Genomic DNA, 26,600 nt, shown 5'->3' on the forward strand with positions numbered 1-26,600 from the left:
CATCACAGGGAGAAATATGAGGGAAATAATGAAAGTCAGTTTATTTGTGTTTCAAAATTTTTTTTTTCAAAGTACCAGTATCTTGTCTAATCTGGATTGGAATCCCGAATTACCTTTTTCTTACACCTGTATGTTTCGTAATAAAGCTTGTAACTTGTGGCTAAGCAGCAAGTCTGTGGATGTATATACTATAAAAACCAGAGTTCGATATCTGTGCTCGGCAAAGTATAGATATCCCATTGTATAACTTTGTGTTTAACAAAAAACAAGCCTGTAATCAGTAGATAATAAAAGAAGTTAGTGCCGGGCCCGGCATGGCCAAGCGTGTTAAGTCGTGCGACTCGTAATCTCACCGATCCTTGGGGCCTCACTAGAAAATCGCGGGTTCGCATCCTCATCGCGCCAAACATGCTCGCATGGCTAGATGGTTAAGGCCTCGACTTTCAGCCGTGGGGCCCTTTCAGCCATGGGGGCGTTATAATGTGACGTTCAATTCCACTATTCATTGGTAAAAGGATAGCCCAAGAGTTGGCGGTGGGTGGTGATGACTAGCTGCCTTCCCTCTAGTCTTACACTGCTAACTTACGGACGGCTAGTACAGATAGCCCTCGAGTAGCTTTGTGCGAAATTCAAAACAAACCAAACAAACAAATAATAAGTTAGTGCCCACCTATAAAAACTTTGTACTATCATGTTCGGGGGTAAACTTTACCTATGACAAGGATAATTGTTTACTTAGAATATTAAAATAAACCTGTTAAATATATAAACTGTATCAAGTGGAGTATCGTTAATAAATGCAGCTCAGAATTTCTTAATCTGTTCACCTAAGACTCACTGAAGGTTTTACATATATGCTATGTTTCTTAATTCATCCTTAAATGGCGGCCATTATCAATTGATACTGCTACCTACAACATTTCTGCCGTTTAAGGGTTAATATAAAAGTTAATGAAATGTAAACAAGTTATTTTTATACAAAATATGAAATTAATCCATTAAATTTCATGTTTCATTCACATTAAGTCTCTTCCTTTAAACTTGAAATGTTAGCATAATTTTTCCAAATAAAAGTTAACAGAAGACTGAAAATTGTTTAAAATTATTCGCGATAATACAAAGTTGAGTAAATTATATTAAAATAAATTTCAATATTCAAGTCACGTGGCAAAAAGTCTCAGTTGAACAATATGAAATAGATTTACAATTTGATATTGTGGTGCGTGTCGTTGAAGCTGTGAAGTCACCGAAAATTAATCACTTTTAGAAGAGGTAACATGCTTTTTGACGTAAAATATTCATATATTCAGGTCATAAAAATTTGTTCATGTTAGGGTTTAGAATTTTCAAGAAGGGAATATTCTTTGTATTTATTTTTATTGAAAAATTAGTGCGATGTCTTGCAGTATGTAAGAAGTTTTGTTTGTTTGGGAATTTCGCACAAAGCTACTCGAGGGCTATCTGTGCTAGCCGTCCGTAATAAAGCTGCCTTCCGTCTAGTCTTACACTGCTAAATTAGAGTCGTCTAGCGCAGATAGCCCTCGTGTAGCTTTGCGCAAAATTCTAAACAAACTGTCGTTTATTAATACGTTGTATATCATGAACTCATTGTGATGAAGTACAAATTTTTTTGTATATTGGAAATGGAAAACTTTTCTTGTTTTATAAGACATCATGTGATGTCTTTTGAAAAGCTGTTATATAACTAAAGAGTTAGACATAATCTATAGCACTGATGGCGAACCTATGGCAAGCGAAGAAATTTTTCTGGCACGTGGCATGCAGCTCCGCCTTATAATCCTTTAAACTCTAACGCTAACCCATAATAAATATACATATGTTATATACATATAGTGATAATCATTATTGCCAAATGCAGCAGCGATTCTTTTTCTAACCCGGGAGCAGCGAGAAATGTTCATAGGAGACGTCTCACACCCTCTTGGCGCTAGCTTTGCGGTGCAAAACATGTGACATCGGATGACTCGTTTTGAATTCCTTGCAGACCCAGCGTACATATCAGTATTTGAGAAAAATAGAAGTAAACTGTTAGTATTGACTTGGTTCTGCTGATATATTTTTTCTGCTTTTTTTTGTGAGTTAATACTCGATATTTAATGATAATAACGGTAAATATGCATTTATTTTTTCACAGTAACTATATGAATTATATTATTAAAATTATGTTATTTGGCGTGGAATTCGTATATTTTTATGAGCTAGTTAATTATAGATTTATTTTTATATCAATGACATAAAGTTTTACCTGCTGTTATGTCATGGTTAGTTGAATTATCGTATTTAAGTTAATTGGTGATATATTTTCAGCTTGTCAGAATGTCAGCTCAACAAGTTTACTTCTTATAGCAAAGAAATAAAAATGTTCAAATGGAAGGAGCAGCAGAAGAGATTTTCAAGAACCATGGACTGAAAGATTTGCCATGATCAAAAAGGGTGATGAAGCAGTGTGCATTTTATGTTCTGAAACAGTTGTGTGCAGGACTTATTCTATAAAGTGGCATTATGAAACTGTTCATTAATGATAAGAGTGAGCAAGAGCAAAAAGAACACATTTCTCAAGAAGTTAGCAGCAACAACGTGCAGTCAAATGTATTATGAAATTTGTTTCTGGTAGTTCCAATGTAGTTGCTGCTAGTTTTAAGATTTCAAAGATTATTGTTCAACCATTTAATGTTGGGGAGTATATTAAAGAATCAATTCTAGAATGTGCTCCTTTCCTTTTTGACGCTTTTCAAAAACAAAATTATTCAGCGTATGAAGGAATTGCCAGTGAGTAGAAAAACTCTAAAAGATATAATATTAAAGATGGAGATAAACATAGCATAACAGCTTACAAAAAATATTGGTTCATGTAAATTTCTTTCCATTCGTCTTGATGAGAGCACTGATATTACATCATCAACGAGGCTAACCATTATATGGCCCGGCACGGACAAGCGTGTCAAGGCGTGCGACTCGTAATCTGAGGGTCGCGGGTTCGCATCCCCGTCGCGCCAAACATGCTCGCCCTTTCAGCCGTCGGGGCGTTATAATGTGACGGTCAATCCCACTATTCATTGGTAAAAGAGTAGCCCAAGAGTTGGCGGTGGGTGGTGATGACTAGCTGCCTTCCCTCTTGTCTTACACTGCTAAATTAGGGACGGCTAGCACAGATAGCCCTCGAGTAGCTTTGTGCGAAATTTAAAAACAAACAAACTAACCATTATTGCTCGATTTTGTAGGGGTGGTAAATTCTGCGAATAACTGGTTAATTTGGTAACTTTACCTGAACATAATGCAGGAGCTGAAATATTTAAGACAGTAGTAAACGAATTATCCAATCGACAGGTTGACTTTCAAAAATGGTTTCTTTGACAACTGATGGTGCACCTAGCATGATAGGTAAAGAAGCAGGTTTTATAAACTTATTTTTAAAACATGTTGGACATCCACTGGTAGGCTTTCATTGTATTGTGCACAAGGAGGCTTTGTGTGCAAAGGCTGGCCTTAAGGAGCTTAAAAAGTGGTAATTAATTTTATTTGTGCGCATGCTTTGAAAAAAAAAAAAAGACAATTTCAAAATTTACTGAGATAGACGAATTCAGTGTAAACAGGACTACGTCGTTGGCTAAGAAGAGGTTCTGTCCTTAAAACGATTTGTTGAGTGTTTGGATGAAATGTGTCTATTTTTGACAGATGAAAAAAAATCTTGTCGAGAATTACCTGATATTGTATAGATTTGTAAATTGATGTTTTTTGCAGATTTCTTCTCGCATTTAAATGACTTGAACACCAAATTGCAGGGATCTGGCAAAACACTTGATGTTATCTTTGGTAACATAAAGGTTTTTGAAATCAAACTGAAAATTTTAAACGTGATATTCACAATGGCACTTTTAAATATTTCCCAAACCTAAAAAACACATGACAGATCTTGAAATTCATAAGAAAGTATACATTAGGAACTTGCAAATACAATTTTTACGAATCATCAATTCAACTTTTGAACAATTTTCTTTAAAATTTAATAAGTTTAGGTTATTTGAAGAAACTGCAAAAATCATAAAGTATGCAGACAAACTGAATACATGAGGACTCCTTTTTTCTTAAAAAAAGTTCATTATTATTGTTACTAATTCATTAATTTTATTTCTTGTGAACTACTATAGCCATTATAGCATGTAACTCTTAAAGCTGTTTCATTTTAAATATTTCATAATAATAATAAATGATAATGTGTGTGTGTTTTTTTACAACAAAGCTACATTGGGCTATTTACTAAGTCCACCGAAGAATAAATTATAACCTGATGCTAAAAATTACCATGGGCACGCGAAATAATTGTTTAGAAGATTATCCCCAATTTAGACACATCCTCTCGAAAAGGTTCGCCATCCATGATCTATAGATGAAAAGAGAAACAGTGTACCCTTGATAATGTAGAAGTTGTGTTTCTAATCGCATAGTAGCAAAAATGTTTCCTTTTTCCAAAACTGATCTGTAAAATTGTAAAAATATAGTGCATTATAAAACAAATATATTGGAATGCTTCCGACTGCTTTTTTATGTCTTATAGGTTATGCTTAACTGTTTTTAGTTGTAGAATAGCTTCTTCAAACTCTACCTTTTGGTTTTTCATGAAACAGAAATAGATTTCTACGTTTCGAATTTACAAACAGATGAATAGTTTGTTCCTGTAAATTGTGCAATATAGAGTTTGTGAGATTTTTTGCACGTGTATAGCAGTGCAGTATTAGTAAGGTTTTTTAAATATTATTTTAAAATGTTTGTTTTGTGATAGCCATATTGATATTGAGGTTAATGCTTAAGACGTTTTTTATTTTTATTGTGAAGAAGTATTCAGTTTCATGACATACTGAAGAAAATTATATTTGTAATGGGCCATCACATAAATCTGAATAGAGCATGATATCACTGACGTTGGGCCGATATACGGTTACATTAACTGTTACTAGTAAACAACTACATTGTATTTACAAATTAGAACGTGAAAATTGTAGTAGTCTTGTGCTACTTCTACGTGGCACACTAAAAAGGGGCTGTCTAAATGTTTTGCACATTGCAATACAGGCACTTGTCAATGCTATATAAAAATACTGGACATTTTTAGTAATGAAAACGACATAACAACCACATTAATTAAGGAATATATATAACCCACTTGAGGTAAAATGTGTTTAATGCCCAAATGCTTAACGTTGCTTAAATTCCACCTATCTATTTACAAACTTTGCACATTACAAGATATACACTCTTCAATAGCATTTGAAAAAAGTGTTAAGTATATTCAGTAATTGTAACAAACATGTTAAGCTGTGTGCATAAACCACAATGTGATTTAGAAAATATGGGGAGTGCTTAACTAGGCTGAATGTGTTTCAACTGGCAGAAAAGTATACAATAATGACATTGAGAACTTGTATAGTTCTGCATTTATCAATAGACTTTGGTTACCTGTAAAAACTTTTACAGTATGCATCCTTATTGTTCTATTTTGGTATTAACCAAAATGTTTTTTTTGTTCTACAGAATAATGAGAATTTTTTAATACACTGCAGATAAACACTAATTTAGGCGTTATTAAAGGATAAATTTGCACTTATCCCCAGAAATGCAAATTTAATAACTTATGAAAACTGTTCCATTAAGAAACTTAATCTGGAGTCTGGTAATTCATTTACCTTGTGGGGTCTGTGGTGTTTGGCAAAATTGTATATGCTTTATGGCTGAAATAGCTGTTCGTGTGCTAAGTGCAGTTCTTGTACATGCCTACCATACATAAAAACTGGGCAATCTATCCAATAAAAATTAATTAATTATAAGTTTTCTTATTATGATCAATAGCTATTAAACAGCTGCTTGATAAATGGCAAATTTATAATGTTACTTCTATATTTAAGGGAAATAATAAGGTCTTTCATGTAAATTGTAGACAAGTTAGAGTTATTTCTGTAATGCAGAAAATTCAAGAGCTTCACAAAATCATTTTATGTAATATGATATAAACGAAGGCCAGCATCGATTCACCAGATGGATATTTTCGTAACTAATCTGTTTTTTCTCTCTCTCTCACTTTTTTTTTTAAATGTGTGTTGTTTGTATTTGTTATCTGGACTACAGAAATCATTTAGTGAAATACTGTATAAAAAAAAGTCCGTCATGAATTCACCAAAGGAATATTTTACCTTACTAAGTTGCCATCTCTTCTTTATTTTTTCTGTGTGTGTGTAGATTTCACTTGTTATTCAAGTTATGAAAAGTATGTGGATTTGGTGTATTAGAATTTTTGTAGAGGTTGGTAAAAAAATAAATTTGATCAGCAGTAGGTTGTTATTAATGAATTCAGTCAAACTGGACTACTGGATTATGTTGGGAATCATTGCATAGGCCCTTTGTTTTTTCTTATTTACATTAGTGGTATTGATAGTAGTATTAATTAATCAGTAATGTTTGATGAAGACATGGCTTTTGGGTATTTGTAACTGTGTTGTTTACATTGTGGTAGTACAAAATGACTTGAATCAGTTGGTAAGTTGGACAAATGTTTGGGAGATGATTTTTATTCATGGGTTGTAATTTGGATCACATGTATACTATAGATGGGAACCAATAGATCCAAAAGCATGACTAAAGAAAGAAAATCTTGCAATATATGTGGATAAATCACTTAGTCCATTAAAATTTTATTATAATGCTATTAGTAAAGCTAATAGAATATTGGGTGTATTTACAAAAAGTTGAAAAGAGATAATTATCTACACGAGTGACTAATTAGGCCTCATTTAAAATGGCATATACAGTTGTGGTCACCTTATCTAAAAACAATATTGGCTTATTGAAAGGGTTCTGAGGAGAGTTGCTAACCATGAGTACAGGGATAAAAGGAAAGGTGAGATGTCTTATTTTGTTTTCCTTGAGGCAAGAAGGGTAAGAGGTGATCTTATTAAAGTTTACAAGAGTATATATGTACAGGAGATTTATTATATAAAAACTTTTGAGTTATATTTTAAAGATAATAATATGAGAAGGCATAAAAGTTAGATTTCAAAAAGATGGGGTAGACTCCAGTTAAGACAGTTAAATTTTTCTAACTGATTGGTGTGTGGAAAGAATTGCTGTTAGAAATGGAGAATGTCTTAGCACAGATTGATTTATCGTATTTCTTTTTCTCTCTCTCCTAATAATATTCTGTATTATGACTCGTCAGGTTATACACCACTACTGTGAGAATATATTATTGTGTTTTGTCAAAGATGTTATGATTGCATTATATGTTGCTATGTAACATATGGCACTTCACTGTGTACAATTTTTAATTTAAAGATGTAAAACCTTAAAATTATTAAGTATCTTGCATACCTGTTACTTGTGTCAAAATGTATTTGGAAGCTTTCTTGGTTTATTCCAGCAATTCAGACCAATGGAAAATGCAAGTTCACCATTTCAAAAGAACCCAGAACTCAAAAAAAGCCTTTGGGAAGATTTGATAAACTGTGAGGTATGGGATCTAGATAAACTTTAGTTATGTCATTTAAGTTGGGAGTTATGCATCATTAGTTTATCTACCAAAGAAAAATTGTTATGGATAAGTAAAATCATTTAGTAATTAAGGAAGCTGAGGAAAAGATAGTTCTCTAACATTCTTTATATGGGTGGTTGTATTGATCAATCTTCCAACAACCATGTTGCCAAGAAATTTTACAAACTTTGCAAGCCCTGAGTAAACATTACAAGTCTTTCTTTTTAGACAATCGTGTTTTTTAATTTAGTGTTTTTACTAAAGACGTGTCTGTGAATTTATGGACTCAGACTAAATAGTTTGAGAGCAATGTGAGTTTCATGCTAAAGTTTAAAATATTTTTCTATTTTGTTGTTTTTAAATTTCATTCTGTATAACTCTTAGAATCTCCAAAATAAACTTCAAAATTTTTCCGTAAAATAATTCTGTTATTTACTTTACTCTAACACTTTATACAGGCTCAATCCATTTGACCAACTTTGTAACCACCATAAAAAAATATGAAATAAATCTAAATTATTTATTTTTCTTTCAAGAATGACTGCATATTTTTAGAGACAATCACATTTTATTTATTCTTATAACCAAACCTAATGCAAATCAAGTCTCCTGGTCATTTAGATTTATTGTTTTACCAACATGCTGCCAGATGGTTTTTAATACTAAAAACATGATTTTAATATCCATAGTGGGCACAGCACAAATAGTCCATGAAGTCAGTTTAGGTTTAACAACATAACAAACAAACAAACAAACATAGTGGCGTGTAGATTAGCAACAAATTAATTTATCACAATGTAAAAGCATCATGCAAACACAGCATTGAGTTATCAGCACCATTGGTCAAATTACAGCATCCTGAATTGCAAGATGTGATTTTATATTTAATTTATTGTATATAATTTGATAAGTTTCTAATTTTTACCTTTTACACACTTTTATACACTTTACAACGATAAAAAAACGTACATAAAATTAAATTTATTTCTTATGTGTGAGTTTTTTTTAGTTTTTTTTATAAGACTCTGTGAAAGTTAACCCTCTATTTCTTAGTATGAATATTATTAATAAGTAATTTTTATTTAGGTTAAATATGCAATGTAGAACACAAAATATCAAACAAAAAAAGAGTTATAAAACTATTCAAATTCAACTGATTTTCTAATGAAGTTATAAGTCCATTAAAATATTTTCCTTATCTGATTGAGGCAAGCTAATAATGGCAAACTATGAAACTGATACAGAAGAACTCAAAACTAATTGTGAGAATGAGCTCATAAAGTAGATCAAAATATTATCTTTCTATTTGTTATATGTAATCAAATATCAGATAATTGTTCACAATTTTTAAAGACAGCATGCAGTAGGAAAAGCATCACATACGAGTTTCACTTTGTGACATATTACTTGTTAAAAGTAAGAAGAATAGATACTGTTGAATTTTATTTTAACTTAGGGATATCTAATGTATATTTTTGAGTTCTGTAAAACTTTGCGAACTGTATAATGGTGGAAAGAAATTTCAAAATGTGTAATTTAGAGCAAACAAAAGTGTAATATGATACATAAAAGTGAACACTGAGACTTCATTTAAATATCTTCTTTTGAAATTAATTAATTAAAACTTATGTTAAAATTTGAATTATTTTCTATGTTTTGATGTCAAATTTTTGGACGTACATTAGTAATAAAATAGTTTAACTTAATTTTAAATGTAACATTAAACACACTGTGACTGGTATTTTGACTTACTCATAAATGGAAGGTTAATATTATGGATGGAATCACATTCAGAAACAACCAAGAGCCACAGGGACGAGTAATGTGTATCATGTGCAATGTGCATCTTGTTATATATGTTATATGCAAATTATGTTGATTTAGGAGATAAATAAAACCTCTTTCACTGAAGCTTCAAGCAAACACCCTTTTCAAATAGTTTCTTTAAAATGTATTTGTAGTGACCTTCAAACCAACATTTACAGATAACTTGTAAACATTACACATTCTCTTAATGTGTGGTTGTCTGTGTATATAGGCATTTTAGTTTCTTTTATGTCTTCAAATTTATTTGTTTTTATTTCAAAAATAACATGGATTCAAATTCATAAAAAGTTTAATAATAATTATACCAACCAGTAAAAAGAAAAATCCTTTTTTCATTACTGCAACAATTCAGAAGAAGAATTCCGGGAAATAAACAATGAATCTCTCAGTGACAGCAGTGTCAGGTGGTTCATGTCTACTGGTCTTCTAAAGGTTTTGTTATTATAAGTTAGGTTTTTGAAATTTGAATTTTGTCATTGTTACATCAGTGCAGTTTACAGAGAGAGAGGTAATAACAGTATTTTATATGCTTCCATAGTTTTGTTGCTAAGTGTACTATATGTATTGGGAATGATATAAAATGTATGCCTGTATCAGTTATTCATATCAAGTTTCTGGCAAATGAACTTAATAATTAGTGTTTAAAAACAGGACACTAAAGTAACTGTAATGTTATGTATATGTACACACACAAGCACATTATGTGTGTACTAAGATATTAATAATGTACATAATTTCAGACATGATTTTGAAATATTTTCCAACTGAGCACACTTTTATTTATGTAATACAATGCTTTAATATACATGGAATTCGTGAAGAACAGTTATTAGTGCTGTGACCTTTCATTGTGTTTAGAAATATGTTGTTATTAGTTTAAACATTTAAGTTACTAATCCTTCCATTTCATTTTTGATGGTAAAAAGGGGAAACTTAAGTCATGTGTATTACTCTTTCTTTGTTTCTGAAGGTGATTGAAAAAATAGGAGAACCTAAAGCTCAGAAGTATTTCAATGATTTAGAGTTATGGTTGTGTCAGGTTCCTCATATTACAACAGTGCGAGTTAATACTTTACATACAACAACACTTCAGGCCAGAGAAGCTTTAAGTGAAATTTTGGAAAAGGTTGTACAATTTTAAGTTTGTCTGTTTTTATGTACCATAACTGTAAGAAATATTGAGTATGAGATATAAGAAAGGATTTTTATTCAGAATGAGATTAAACAACTTTTGATTAGTGTTGGTCATGTTATAAGAAAAAACATTATGTTTCATTATATGTCCTTTTTTTTCTCTTTACCTTTGTGTGAAGTTAATTTGTTATCACAGAACCACTCAGTATATTGTATTTTCTCACAATTTAAAAATAACGTTGCACAATGTGTTTAATAAGGTCAACTACTATTCTAAATGAACATTTCTATGCAGTCTTAAATTACATTCACTGTCTTTCTGTCAAATGTCAAAAAAATGTTTTTTAATAAGGGGTCATACCATGTCAAATCATCCAGAGGGCTACAGGTTACCCCCACAGAATGCCTTGAAAAAATACACATGTGCTCTTCTACCCATATAATGAAAAATTGCCAAAGATTAGATCAATATTTCTAATAGTTTCTGTTTTACAGCCATGTAAAATTTAGTTAATATTTTATTGTTTTTGGCAAATTCATTTTTGGGCAACTTTGGCTGCCTAAAGCTGCAAGAGTAATGGTGGTAGAAGGCTGCAATTTGCTACACTGACTGCATTAATCTCACAGAATTCAAAAATGGTCTCAAACTAAGTTTATCTCTCTTAGGATTTTCATAGTGAGGCTGTAAATTCACCTGAAAACTCAAAATCGTAAAAAACATTGGTTTATTTAATAAGCCATAGCTCTAAGACTTAATATGATACAAAGCTGAAGTTTGTTTTTAAATTTCCTATAACACATCAGTTGATAAATCAGCAATTGTTGTAATTAAAAGTCTATTAGATCTCCTGTAAAAAAATTTAGTTGCATGCAACATTTTATGATTTAGCTAAAAAAGCCCGACTTCAGGCCACAGTTTGACCATGTCACCAGTTATTCAGCTTTTTCAGACTTGTACCATATATTCTTACATCTCTGAATATGATCTACAAAAAATAAATCAGGATGGTGTATAACCTACTTTTTGAGTTATAATTTTTTAAAGTATCCTCTGACCATATGTTTTTTATTAAAAAAAAATTCAGTTCAGGTGTGTTACTGTGTGCAAATATATCCATACAATGTTGAAACATACCTGTCAGTATTTTATGAATCCCACTGAAATATTCTAACCAGCCTTTCACAATGTTAAATAATGAAGTTATTATAAAGAAGGAATTAATTCATTTCTTAACTAGTTAGATCACATAGCAATGCAAATATATATTGTGTATGCATTACAGTTATGCAAATATGGCTGAGTATAAGATTCATAATATAATAAATACAAAGGTATATCAGACACAAAAAGCGCAGTGCTACAACAGGGGATAACTGAGAAAGATTGTAGTCGCACCAAACTGTAATAATTGTGAAAATGAAATGTTTCACAAACTGCTTTGGTGATAAATTAGCCTTAACAACATTAAATAAACATTGCTTTGTTCAGACAGCTTGAATAAATTTCTGAAATTCGAGTTTGATTATGTTGAGATCACTTTGACCTAGAACATAGTGGCAAGCACTACTGCCTTGCAGAGTAGGTGCACTTATCAGACAAAGAATATGTTGGAAAGAAATTCAGCTTTCATCTTTACGTGACCTTGCAGGCCATGAGAACAGTTCGTTTCTTGATTTCTTCATAAATGACACCAACACAGCAGAATGTTCATCTGATCTATCTTTTATGTTTCCCACATACCATTCATGATCGTATATGCATGCCACATATTTCCCTGGCTGATAATTGTCATTGTTATCATTAGACCCTATTTGAGCTGCTGTAGCATCACTTTCACTGCTACTACCAACAGTTACAACTGTGTACACATCATCATCTGATAGCCTTCTCATATACAATTTGTTGGTAGAATGAAGCTATGATGTGACCTAATACCTGCCACAGTTTTGCATTTTACAGTGCTAAAGTAGATCAAATGTTATACAATTCTGCAGGACTGATTCCTGATTGACAAGAAAGAACTGAATGCCCTGAATGTGGTCCTTTGCCCAATGGTACAAATTTATTATTTTTCACAACCTTGATTTTTTTGAAGACCATGTTCAGAGATGTAAGAATATATTATAAAGGCTGATTAGAATATTTCAATGGGATTCATAAATTATTTCAAAATTGTATGGATATATTTGCACACAGAACACACCTGAATTGAAGTTTTTTCTTCAAGTAAACAACGTATGATCAGAGGATACTTTAAAAAATTATAACTCAAAAAGTAGGTTGAACACCATCCTGATTTTTTTTTGTGTATCATATTCAGAGATGTAAGAATATATAGTACAAATCTGAAAAGGCTGAATAACTGGTGACATGGCCAAACTGTGGCCTGAAGTATGGCTATTTTTAGCTAAATCATAAAAAGTTGCATGCAACTAAATTTTTTACAGGAGATCTAATAGACTTTTAATTACAACAATTGCTGATTTATCAACTGATATGTTATAGGAAATTTAAAAACAAACTTCAGCTTTGTATCATATTAAGTCTTAGAGCTATGGCTTATTAAATAAACCAATGTTTTTTTATGATTTTGAGTTTTCAGGTGAATTTACAGCCTCACTATGAAAATCCTAAGAGAGATAAACTTAGTTTGAGACCATTTTTGAATTCTGTGAGATTAATGCAGTCAGTGTAGCAAATTGCAGCCTTCTAACACCATTACTCTTGCAGCTTTAAGCAGCTAAAGTTGCTCGAAAATGAATTTGCTAAAAATAAAAAAAGTTAATTAAATTTTACAGGGCTGTAAATCAGAAACTATTAGTGATATTGATCTAATCTTTTGCAGTTTTTTATTATATGGGTAGATGAGCATATGTGAATTTTTTCAAGGCATTCTGAGGGGGTCACCTGGAAAATTTTCCAATATCTGGATGATTTGACATGGAATGACCATAAGGTCAACTACTGTTCTAAATGAATATTACTATGCAGTCTCAAATTATGTTCACTATCTTTCTGTCAAATGTTAAAAAAATAATTTTTCTTTCTTTTTTTAATAAGGTCAACTACTATTCTAGATGAACATTTCTATGCAGAGTCTCAAATTATGTTTGCTGTCTTTCTGTCAAATGTTAAAAAATTAATGTTTTTTTACATTTACATTTGAGAGAATTTGTACTAGAGAAAAAGTACAATAATAATTAACAGATTATAGTATTTCACTTACATTTTTAATAATTTATTAATGGTATCAGTTTTTTTCAGTAATGTAGAATCTTTCTTCACAGTTTTTTTCTTGCACCTCTTACCTGTGTATAGTGTAGAGTGTTTCATGATGATGCTTTGGTAGATTATTATTTGACTGTTTCAAACATTTTGTATCCAACATCTAGATTAAAAATGGTAACAAAGTTCTGAGTGATGCATGTTGTTTTAAATGTAAAGGCATATTATTATTAAACTCACTTTGTTCAAAGAATAGTATGCTAATTTAGTGTGGAAGACTTTTTATATTTTAAAGTTTTATCTGTTTAATATTAAAACTTTAACAAAATATCTCCCAACCATTAAATTAACCAAACGATTTGTGTATGTAGACATATATAAACAAACATGAAATTGTAGTTCCTTTTTCTCTTACTTATGTCCAAAATGTTAAATGTATAATATTTTGATGAGTTTAGCAGATCAGTAGTGGTGAATGTACAGATAAGTTCACGGTTGATATCCACCCTCACATTCCCGACCTTCTGGTCGTGAGCTCGGATTCTGATAATGAAACTGTACACCCTTGTAGACGAGAAGTAATTGTTGGAGCCCTGTGTGGTGTGGCTGTGTTGCGAGGAGCAGATGTCTATGCACCTGGTGTCATGGGTGCTCCCCTGAGTAATTTTTCTTTATTACCATTCAGTATTATTTTAAAACTATTTTGTTGTTTTTATTTTAATATTAACTTTTATAACACCAAATACATTAATGTTTTAGCCTATTTTAGTTCTTTTTCAAACTAGTTTTGAGTATTTTATGCTGTGATAAATCTATTATGACAAGTAGAACCTTGTTCTTGGTTATAATAGTGTAATGTAATTTTTGTAAATAAATTTAAGTAACTTGTGTTAATTGGCTCTTTTTATTAGATCTGAAACAGGGAGAAAAAGTTGCTGTGTTTACTGATATTAATGGAATGTGCAAGAGGGGCTTGACAAAACCATTTACAGGTGACAAAGTTTTTGTTGGAAATGGAATATCTGTTTTGAACAGACAAGATATTTTCAAAGTATCTTCTCCAAGGTTAGAAGAATTATACATTTATTAGTGTTTTTACTTTCAAAACTGAACCAATTAGCATTTTGTGGCATCTATTACCAATGATTTGTGAAAATGAATGGATATCTCTGACAGTATTTTAGGTTTATTAAATAATTTACTGATTTTATTGAGTTTCTCAGAAGCATTTTAGTTTGAATAAAACATTAAATCTGGCCTACGAGAGGAGTATCCAAACTTTTATGAATTTTGACTGTTGGTTTTCTTGTACATGAGTAAATAATGCAAGTGTATTTGTATTTCATGAAGATTAAGTAAAAACATGTAAATAATTAGTTTAGTAATTGCAGGCAAGTAATTAATTTATACTAATATACAGGGTGATGCAAAAGCCTTACACCACCATGGTTCTTTTGAGTTCCATCTTTGCTATGAGTTCTCTTCATTTATTTTTGTGTTTCTTGTTGTCTCTCAAAATTTGTAGTGCATACTGGAGGGATTTACACATTTTGATAAAGGTTAAGAAAAACAACTTTTACACTCCAGATAAATGTAAAATAATATATTTTTATTTAAACCAACATTTCACCTCTGTGGCTTCTTCAAGGATTATTATGTATGTGACTATTTGCAAGCAGTTTTTTCTTTATATTTTTGTGTTTCATTGGTTGTCTCTTTTTTGTTTTTGTTTGTTCGGATAAGATCCTTGTGTGATGTTGTATCACTTTATCAATGACATATTTTTCATCACTCTATTTTACACCTTTTGAAGAATAAAAAGTGCAGTTGAAAATAATTCATATCCCAGTTATTATGTAATTGATGGCGTATTATAATTATTTACTGTGCCATTATAATAATAAGCATAATAAAGTGATTTATTTGTGAGGGAGCGTACCATGTGTTTTGACATCATTGATCTATGTTCTTCAGGTACTCATAGTTTATTTGTTAGGATATCCCAAAGCTGTCTGCTTATGTTGTTTTGCTGTTTAATGATTGATGTGTTTTGCAAATTAAATGAGATGTACAAATGTTTTCATGAAGTTTATATTTTTGGGCAGTTTTAAATTTGTCTAACCTCACAGGTCATTTAAAACAGTTTAAAGAAATGGAATATCTTCTCCAAAGACATCATGGTATTATTGTGGTCCACATGTTTTGTTTTTTAATTGTGTATGTTGGTTCCCTGCTTTAGTGTTGGAGATCTGAAAATTTTCTTGTCTGTTAACACGTGTGTAATATGTTTGTACATATAAATGTGTATGTTACTCTTCAGTTCAACAAATGTAACATATTATTTAATCTGAAGACTCTTCATAAAATAATAATAATTGTTGTTATCTTGTTTTGGCATTATAGGGTTATGGACTTTTTGTATGACCTTTTTTTTATATTAACTGATAACACTATGTAACACAAATATTGATCCTGGATAGTATGTGTTATTTATTAATTGCTTATGTTGTAAAAGTACAGAAAATGGCCATTATTCCCTTCAAACTTTGCTTTTGTGACCTGGATGATGAAATTTAGAAATGAACCTTTTTTATATGTAAAACACGGGCAAATTTGCATATTTTCATTTACATGATGTCTGAATAAAACAACATATGAATCAAGATTTACATGTATTTATACTAAAGTTATACAAAAATGAACAAAAATGTTTAGAAGTGAGTAGTTTTTTGGGATTTGCAACTTTAATGTAAATTACTTTCATTTATTAGCCCCCAAATATAGTCTCCCATCATGTTTTCGTTATATGCTCCTTGGTAGCGGCATTCAAAGGTCAGTATATCTTGGTGGAAGTGCTCGCCTTTCTCCTCTGAGTATGCTTTCATGATCTCCTTGAATTTATCAAGAATAGCATCAAGGATATGGACTTTCAGGGAGATCTTGCAGCCCATTTTGTTGTAGTTTTTCACCAGAGCCTCAACCAGATCCAGATAATTTTTGGCCTTATGATTGCCCAAGAAGCCCCAAACCACTGTGACAAAGCTGCCCCAAGCTTTTTTTTTTCCTTCCTACTGAGCTTCTTGGGGAATTCTGTGCACTCCAGAATTTTCTTTATTTGTGGTCCAATGAGGACACCAGCTTTGACCTTTGCCTCAGACAGCTTAGGGAAGAAGTCTCAAAGGTACTTGAAGACTGCAGATTCCTTATCAAGAGCTGTAACAAATTGCTTTATAAGACCCAATTTTATGAGCAATGGTGGGTGGGAACAACACCTTCTGGAAGTCCAATAGTGGCTCATACTTGACATTATTCCTCCCCACAGAGAATTCGGTCCATTGTGGCCAGTACTGTGGTGTCCCTGCTGTCTCAAAGGCAAAGATAACAGGGAAACTTGGTAAAGCCTCCTTGGATAGGTCTATGTGTTCACTTAGGCAGCTAGAACTAAACTGAAATGGTGAGTAGTGAGCCCCTGGAAAGTTCTTGAAAATTCTTGTAAGTTCTACAACATTCTAGAAATTTCTTGTAAGTTCTAGAAAATTCTCTATCATCTACTCAACACTGAATTTACCTAGAATGTTCTGGAAAATGAGTAAATTTGAAAATTTCATTACCCAGGTCACAAAAGCAAAGATTGAAGAGAAAAATAGGTTTTTTTTCCATTTACTTTAGGCATAAGCAATTGAGAAATAACACTTTCTGCCCAGGAACAAGAAAAATTAAAAATTTTGTTACATAGTGTTATTTTTTTTTCTTTATTGTGTGCATACCATTTTATTTCATTATCACACAACTGATCTGAATTTGCATATCATTTTCTTTTCTCTATTTCTGTGTTTTTACACTTTCTTTACTTCAGAAATATTTGCAAGTGACAGATATCTTTGTGCATATTTGGACTGTTTGTAGTCGCTGTAGAACCATCACTTTTCAGAGAGCACTAGTACTTAAGAAAAATAAATATATATTTAGTATCAAAGATGGCTCTTTAGGCTCAAATTTATCCACTATTCAGTAATTTGTGCATGGCTGTAATGTAGTGATTCCCAAACTTTTGTTTGCTGATGACATCCTAACTCACCTTGATTTGTGCAACACCACATACTGTTATGCACAATAGTTTTCATGTTGTTAATTATTTTTCATTGGTTTAAACTCTTACAACACCCCTAACAAAAGGCCACAACACTTGTGTGTAATGACACAGTTTAGAGACCAATGTTATAATGAATGGTTAACTCAATGTATTGAGGGAAAGATTTGCACATTTTGGGTTATTACCAGCTAGTGCAACTGAGCATAATACTGCTCAGCATACCATGTACATGTACTCAGGAATTATGGTCTGTTACCATTTTATCTGGCCTTGACCAATGGACTGCTGTCAGTTTCAACTGGTGAATACATTTTGATTCTGTGTTTTGGGAATTGTAAAGATAGTGTTTAATGTGCCATTATGTCATGGATTAAAATGTTTAATATTTAAATAAATTCTTTTATGCTAGGTCTGTGATGTGTGTATATTTTTAATATTTGGAATCCATGCTAATTATGATTATAATACAACAACACTTGTTTTTTTTAAGTATATGAACTAAGTCATTTTTTCAGATTTTGAAATTATTATTTTTTCATATTATCCATAAGGGGACTTGCTGTGAGAATTATCAAACGTATCTGTCCATCACCTTCTCTAAATGGAATTATGGAAGAAAGACTTTTTTTACAAAACTTGCCATCTGTTGTTTGTTGCCATGTGTTAAATCCTCAGCCTGGAGATTGGGTATTGGACATGTGTGCAGCTCCAGGTAAAGAAACTGGGTTAAATTCTCAGCTGGCTTCTAAATGTGCTTCTTCATTTATATGTATGTTGAAAACTACAGTATATTTATGGGCAGCTGTTCAACTTTAAATTTAAGTGTTTCTCCAGGTAAATTAGGCATACGAGGCTGAGGTAATAAATCCAATGTTGCTGTGTAAAATCAAGTAATACTGTTACAGATAACAAATGGATAGAATTGTATGTTAACTCTTTAGTTGACTATTTAGTAGACAAGTGCTGTTCCCCATAACATACATGGAGTCATATTTATATCTTTTGTATTATTCTCAGCTTTGGAACAACTGAAAAGTGCTGTTCCAAGTAACAAAGGAGGGGAGTGATATATTAAATTAATTTTGTTGCTGAGTAAACAGAATACATAAAGTCATATATTAAATTTCCAGTTATATTCTGAACAAAAACAAGTACTGTTCAAAAAAACATATGAGTGACATACAAGTATTAAACTTTTGAGTAATGTTCATAGTAATGCTCTTCGTAAAGTATTTGGAACCATATAGTATGCTTTAGAAAGTGCCTATGTGGGGATCTGTTGTTTTTTTACTTTTGTGTTAATCTTTCATGATTACTTTCTGTGATACAAGCAAAAGAATGTGTGTCTGACACATTTGAAATAATTTGCTGTGGATATAGCTAAAATACATCTGAAGTGTGAATAAATTGAATGAAAAATTTAATATTTGTGTCCATTTTCAGGAGGAAAAACAACTCATTTGGCAGTCCTAATGAAAAACAAGGTATGTTGTGTTTATTTAAGCTGTCACATAAGAACTTATTAATTTCATACATACATATGTGTTTGATATATATATAATGTTACAGAGAAAATTTCAGGAAATACAAAATTGCTGTGGTTCTTTACTGAAAAAGGTACCTTGCTTGGTATTTAATATATAGTTAGTGTTTTAATGTTCTTAAAGAAATACTAGTGTAAAAAACTTGTAGTCATTATCAAGTTGTTTTAGACATAATAATTTATTTAAGTATGAAAATATCTGAAAGTTAACAAAGATCATTTTCACCCAATCTATCCATTGAAAAACAAAACAGATAATTACTTTCACAGGGATTTAGTTTTTAAAGGAAAGAAGCTTTCCTAAACTGTCATTAATTAAGTAATGTTTCTCTAAATTATGTTAAAAACTGTCAGCAAGTATTTATGTTGGTGGCATTGGAAATAGATAAAAATATAGATCAGAAGTATATACACAAAACTATTTCAAATAAAATATAAAATTATGCCTGTAAAAAAATAAGTAATGTTTCAAGGTTTGCTCATGTTTATGACTAACTGAAGAAAATATTAACATACCATGAGAAATGTCAAATATCTTCTGGATGTCATTGTTTTATGTGCTTAAAACATTTCATGTTGTTCCAAAATCTGAAAAAAAAATAAAAATAGAGAAACTACTTCAAATATTTAGGGGCAAACATTTAAGCATTTCAATTCTGAAATTTGAAATAGTTGTTTGGCTAATATGATACATGGATATTTTGCATACAGAATAAAGACAGGCACATATAAATGTTTTAACTTTGCATTACTTTACAAGAACTGTGCTTTTATCTCTCACCACTGATGTGTTTCCTACTGACAGGGTACCATTGTAGCTTTGGACAAGTCTAAGTCTAAGATTCAGCGTCTTTCTGAAAATATTCAAAGGCAAAAATTTTCTAATGTTTACACATTTGCCTGTGACTCCATTAAAGCCCTGGATAGTGGAAAAACTGGTTTTCATGGTTATACAATAAAGAAAACTGGTAAGATAAAGTCATTATTTCCTCTACAGTTAGGGAATTTTAAGAATAAATTAAAATATGTCATAGATTCTCCTTTGTGAAGTATCTTTCTTATTGGTTAAAGCACTGTGCTGTTCTTGGAGCATAATGTTATTTCTTGAAGTTTTTAGTTCTTACGTCAACAAGTATTCAGCATATATGTTCAGTGAAGAAGCTGCTTCAGTTTTATGTTGATTCCAGTATTAGTAGCTATGTCATTTTACAGAAAGCACATAACAGTTGTGATTGTTATGTTAGACCAGTTTCTGAAATAAAAGTAATTTCTCTATGCTCTTGCACACCAGTGGTACAGCAGTATGTCTGCAGAATTACAATAGTAGAAACTACTATTACTATTATGCTTAATTACAATCAAACAAAGATTCACTCATGCTCTTAAATATTCTAAAATATGATTTCTGGCTCCTTTTGGGCATAATCATGACTTAACAATTGAGAATTATCATATGTTTCTTCCTAACAAATTCATTAAGATATTGTACTTCAAATATTGTGTTTAGTATAAAAAATTATTGTATTGTTTTCTGCATCTTGTTAAGATTAAAAAAAGTCACAATTATAATATAAATTGAAGAAAAATAAACAATTTAAACTGTTTTTATATATTACTAATTAATAGGTAAAATATTTTTATTCCCAGAAAGTTTTGATGTATAAATATTATCAGAAACTAACTTAATAACACTGCAGTAGTTATTTTAAGAAAGTCTAATAATGTTAATCCCTCAATAGGGCAGATACAGTGAAACATTGGGAGTAAAATGATTTTATCTCGTAATATATTTATTAACAGTTGAAATAGCATCACACTGTATAGTACTTTTGTATAGTAGTTAGATTTCTGTTAATATTAAGTATTAGAGGCTACTTGTGTATATATTTTCGTAAAAGGTCTTTTTCTATGGCTATTAGAAGGAGAAATAATGTTGTACTGATAAAGTGTTTCATCTGTATAACAAACATACCATTATTTGACTGTAACTTCCCTTATACCATACCAGGAAAAGTTTATCAATGTTCTTTGTCTAGGAGGAGTTCCTGAGCTTCCTTTCCCACCAGAATTATTTGATTGTATTCTACTTGATGCACCTTGCAGTGCCCTTGGTCAACGTCCACAGTTCACAAATTCCATGAGTACAAAAGAGCTTCATTCTTTTCCTTCATTACAGAAAAAACTCTTCAAAACAGTAAGTGTTAGAGAGATATAGAGTTAAGATCATGTTTCAATAGTTACTTATTTATGGCTATATTTTGTTAGTTTCTTGCTATGAATTGTCTTAGTAGAAGTTGTTTTCTAGAAGTTCTAGCAGTTCACAGTACATTACCTTAGAAATGGATTTTTGAAATACTTTTTTAAACTCAGTATTATTGTACAAGGGTCTGTGCCACAAGAAGTATGTTTTATTTTTATTCATTATTGTTATTATTCCACGGTTTAACAAACTGAAGTCAAATAGTAGATGTTACATTGTTAAATTAAGTGTATGGTTTGAAACTGCTAGTGCACTAGCAACCACTAATCTCTGGTTTCAAACCAGTAGTTGTATTCCTTGATGCTAGTATTTTTAATGTTTGTAGTACAATAGCATACAATAAAAGCCACACAATTAATGTATATTTTGTATCTTTAATAATGTGTATTTGTTTAAAAAATTGTATGTAGAAGTATAATATTATGATAAGTTATTTGAAGCATTGTGAACAATATTATTTCAGGCCCTATTTTGTGTTATATGGCTTAGCTTTGTAGGTGTTTAATTTTTGATATATTGTTTTCATTTGGATTTACATAATATACTAGCTTATTTGATTGACAAAAAATATTGAAAGTAGGTAATTTTACCATTTATTAGGAAGTAAAGAAATTAATGTTTCATTTTGGAACACTTTCATTAACCACCCCAAAAATAATATACATCACATGTAATAGTTTAAACAAACCACATTAGCCTATATAATGTTTAATGTTTAGTATAATCTAATTCCTTATGGTGATGAAACATGTTGAGATGCAGACATTCAGCATGTAATACTGTTAGAATACAAGAAGGGAAACAGTGCTTCTGTAGCCACAAAGAATAGCAAAGAAGTTTATGGAAATGTTTTGAAAGTTCGTAAGTGTCAGAAAATATTTTTCAGGTGACTTGAGCCTTAAAAACTGTGATGGCAGGCCCCAACATGTTGGAATTGATATTGATGTTCTGAAGATGCTTGTTGAGTCTAACCCAAGGCAACACATTTATGAAATGACCCTGAAATTGCATGCTTCTCATGAATCAAATCATAAACATCTAAGGAATATGGGAAAACATCATAAAGAAAGTGTTTGGGTGCCTCATGAACTCTCTGATGATCATTGTTTCCAATGTGTGAACATTGCTTCATCTCTTCTGGCATGTAATGCTCTTGAGCTATTTTTAGACACAAATTTCACCTGTCATGAAAAATGGATTCTCTTTGCCAACATTAGAAAAAAAACAATGGCTCAGTCTTAAGACAAAAAAGCCACTTCCAACTCCAAAACCTGGACTTCATCCATAGAAAGTGATTCTTTGAATTTGGTGGGACATCAAAGGGTTAATTCATTTAAAACTCCTGAATTTGCAGTGAACTGTTAATGCAGATATCTATAGTCAGCAACTTGAACATTGAAATCAAGACCTTCATCAGAAATGCCCTTCACTCATTCATCAGAAAGGTGTTTTTCTTCTCCACACAGTGCACGTCCACACGTGGCACATTTGATGTATCAAAAGATTATGGAGTTGGGTTAGGAAGTTCTTCCCCACCCAGCATATTTTCCAGATACAGCACCATTAAATTACTATCATTTGCTGCAATACCATTTTCAAGGAAAAACGTATGCAAATGTGGAAGGTGTTAAAGAGGATATCGACATGTTTTTTTGCTACAAAGCCAAGTGATTTCTTTAATCAGGGCATTAACAACCTGATTATAAGATGGAAAAGCATCATCGATAAGAATGGAAACTATTTATTAAATGTTTTGTTTTGATATATAAGCTGTTTGTTTTCCCATCTAAAAAAGTGACATCGACCTATTAGATTAAACTCCTCACAAGAGTGGATGACTAAGATTTGGTTTTTCACAGTTCCTGATAGTGTTTGTTTTATAAATGTCTAGTTTTTATCACTTCTCTTCCACAATGTAGGCTGTTTCTCTCTTAAAAAAAACTGGAAAACTTGTGTATAGTACCTGTACTCTTACCATAGCAGAGAATGAAGGATTAGTCAGTTGGGCACTGAAGACATTTCCATCATTGGCATTAGAAAAACAGGTGAGATTAACTGTGTGATTAATGAAAATAGGTGTTAATCATAATACAAACTTTGTAGCAGAAGAATATTCTAGAAAAATTATAATAAAATTACAAGAAAACATTTGTCGTAACACTTTATTAAATTGTAATAGATCAGGTTTAACTCAAAGTTCCCCACAAGAAACTATTTCATCTCAAGACAATAAGCAGATCACTGAAGAGTGGAAACAGTGGTATATGTAGCATAGGTATATTGTTGCCTTTTCTTTTCTCCAGTAACATAATGTTACTTAATAGTTCTTCAACAATACAAGCAAACAAAATGGACTTGAGGGCCTCAGGTTCAGTACCTGTTGCCCCAAGTTTGCTTGCCCCGATTTCATTACGATACAACTACGAAGGCTACTTGTCACTAATTTCAAACTGCTGATTAGAAAGAAGGCTGGTTTTAGGAACATTGTAATAATTGATTAATGAAGCTGTCATTTAACCTATAACCAAATACCACTAATCACCCAGCTGTACTTCTGAATTTGCATTCATAAAAAATAATAATTTGGAAATGATTAGCATTAATTGTTTTTGGTAAGTTTAAAATGAAATAAAAACCACTGTATGTACGACATAACTGTATGCTATTCAGGTATGTAACACAATCCTAACCACTGACCTGAAAGCCAGGTTTCACAGCCCTACCTTACCTTGTTGAAAGAAATCTTCCAATAACGTATTTATGAATATTGTGAAAGTAATAGATACATGTCTATTGTGTTTGTCCTTTTAATGAAGACTCCTGTATATGATCTTGGTATTTCTTACCAACAAAATTTTGTGGAATGTGCTAATTCAGTCGTAGGTATTACTTCATCAAAAAGGCTGCTCATCTGATATTTCTAGTAAACAAATGAAAATATTTATTTTCTTCAGCCATGAAGAATGAAGGTATACCTTCCAAACAAAAACATACCTAGATTATAAAAGTTATCATCTGAAATTATTTTAGAAATCATGTACAACTGTTTCAGAAAGACACCTGCTAATTTCCAAGGTTACACTAGGGGCAAAGTCCACTATCAAAAGCTACCATTAGATTCAAATTAGTAGCACAGGTTTGTGGATATAAAAAAAGAAATTGCCAAATAATTTTTTAAACTATATAAGCAAACTAGCAAGGAAACTAATAGAATAGTTTATTACCATTATGTAGTATGTAACAACCAGCAATAACAGGCTTTCAAGGTAATAAGTTTAGTTGTTTGTAAATTTAGAATTCATATATGGAAGAAATGGAGCTTATAAATCAGATAAAATGAAAGAATGAAGAAACCATCATTCAGATTATTTTCTGTTTATAAATGTATGTGTATATATGATCTTGTTAGCTTTAGAAACTTCAAAGTTGTAAAACAAAAAGGAAAGTCAGTTGCAATGTTTGACACTGATTCAAAAACATCCATTGGTTTTAAACTACACGAGTCAGAAATAAGAAACCTGAACAAAGACCACAGATTTTCTGCTTTGATTTGTACATTTACAAGTTTTATTTGTAGAGACAGGAAGCTTAATATTTCTACTCTCTAAAAATCATTACAATTGGACATAATAAAGTCTATATAAGGATTAGTAGTACAGATTTTTTTATTACTCAATCCAAAACAAAAAATACTATTTAAAAACTAAATTGTGAATATTAACTATAATCTTATTTTATATATGATTTATAGGGCAATAACAGAAAGTTTTAATGTCCTTTGCTCTCTATAAAACAACATACAAGTTGGAAAGGGTTACAGGAAAATGGTATTTTTTATAGTCTGTCATGATCAGTAATTAACTGAACATATTTATGTATATTTTCAGAACACTTTAAGATTTATATTTGTACTTTTAATGAAGAATTCCATATCATAAGAAATTAAAGAAAAATATAACTTTTAAAATAGAATATACTACATTCAGTCAAGGTTATGTGCTAATTCAGTTGAAGTGTTAGTTTCTTTAACATGACTCAGTCAAGATAGATGCTAATCTTCTTTTCCTAAAAAATAACTCAAACCATTTTTTTTCACCCATGAAGGAGGGCATAACATTTAAAACAAAACTTTTATTATTAACCTGTTTCTTTTTTATTCATACTCTTGTATGCAAATATGTAGTGTTTTTAGTGTATCACAAACAGTGTGTTATATTTCTGAAATTACATATGCTTTAGGAACCACATTTAGGATATCAAGGTTTGATAGGTGGGGGTCTTAGCGAGGAGCAAAGGTCAAAGTTGCAGAGATTTGGCATCTCACCACAAGATGGATTTAAAAAGTGTGTAGAGCACGATACCATTGGGTTTTTTATTGCCAAGTTCTGTAAAAGTGACGTATGACAAGAAATAAATATTTTGCGATTCTTACGTTGTAATATTATTAATCACAAACTCAAAAACATTTAATTTTGTATTTTAAATTGAACAAACATTATCTCTATTTCTTTATACTAAATATTTTAATGTGATGAAACATAAGGCAGAACTTTTTTGAGATAACTTTAAAAATATAAAAACTTACAACATTGGTTTTCACTTAACCTTAATGTTTATGTTTGTATGTACTAAATTTAGCTATAATTAATTAAAATGAGACAAGGCCTAACATATTTAATGACATGCCTCACTGAAGAGTTAAGATATAATAATATTTAAAGCAAAAAAGTTACTATGGAAGTCATCATTAAACTTACAAAATGGTGGACTGCAGTAAATGAGCAGTTATCCATGGTGAAAACTTAGAAATACTAACATTGAGAATGAAGCCAGTGAATATACCATAAACACACCCATAATCAAGAATTTCATGACAATTTAAACATTAATGCTATATTGATTGCCCTAGTTATTAGATTTATACTTGATATCTGAGGTAAATAACATTGTGACTTGAGCTGGGTGTCATCTCACCAA

The 26,600-nt window shown here is 31.1% G+C and overlaps 1 protein-coding gene across 5 annotated transcripts; it reads left to right on the forward strand.

Annotated features, from left to right (window-relative positions):
- Positions 1 to 1,249: 1,249 nt before the first annotated feature.
- On the forward strand, positions 1,250 to 26,054 carry LOC143246410 (tRNA (cytosine(72)-C(5))-methyltransferase NSUN6). 5 transcript variants are annotated; one of them, XM_076493077.1, is made up of 11 exons: positions 1,250 to 1,272; positions 7,430 to 7,519; positions 10,338 to 10,493; positions 14,186 to 14,387; positions 14,639 to 14,792; positions 18,372 to 18,532; positions 19,264 to 19,304; positions 20,169 to 20,331; positions 21,400 to 21,557; positions 23,543 to 23,668; positions 25,863 to 26,054. In XM_076493077.1, exons 2-11 carry the CDS (start codon positions 7,442 to 7,444, stop codon positions 26,025 to 26,027), a joined length of 1,404 nt encoding a protein of 467 aa, XP_076349192.1. In that variant the 5' UTR covers positions 1,250 to 1,272; positions 7,430 to 7,441; the 3' UTR covers positions 26,028 to 26,054. The 5 variants fall into 5 exon arrangements, with proteins under 5 accessions (XP_076349192.1, XP_076349190.1, XP_076349191.1 ...); XM_076493075.1 differs by lacking the exon at positions 1,250 to 1,272 and adding an exon at positions 4,607 to 4,756; XM_076493076.1 differs by lacking the exon at positions 1,250 to 1,272 and adding an exon at positions 4,613 to 4,817.
- Positions 26,055 to 26,600: the final 546 nt, after the last annotated feature.

This window comes from Tachypleus tridentatus, chromosome 3 (genome assembly GCF_004210375.1).
Source record: "Tachypleus tridentatus isolate NWPU-2018 chromosome 3, ASM421037v1, whole genome shotgun sequence".
NCBI lineage: Eukaryota > Metazoa > Arthropoda > Merostomata > Xiphosura > Limulidae > Tachypleus > Tachypleus tridentatus.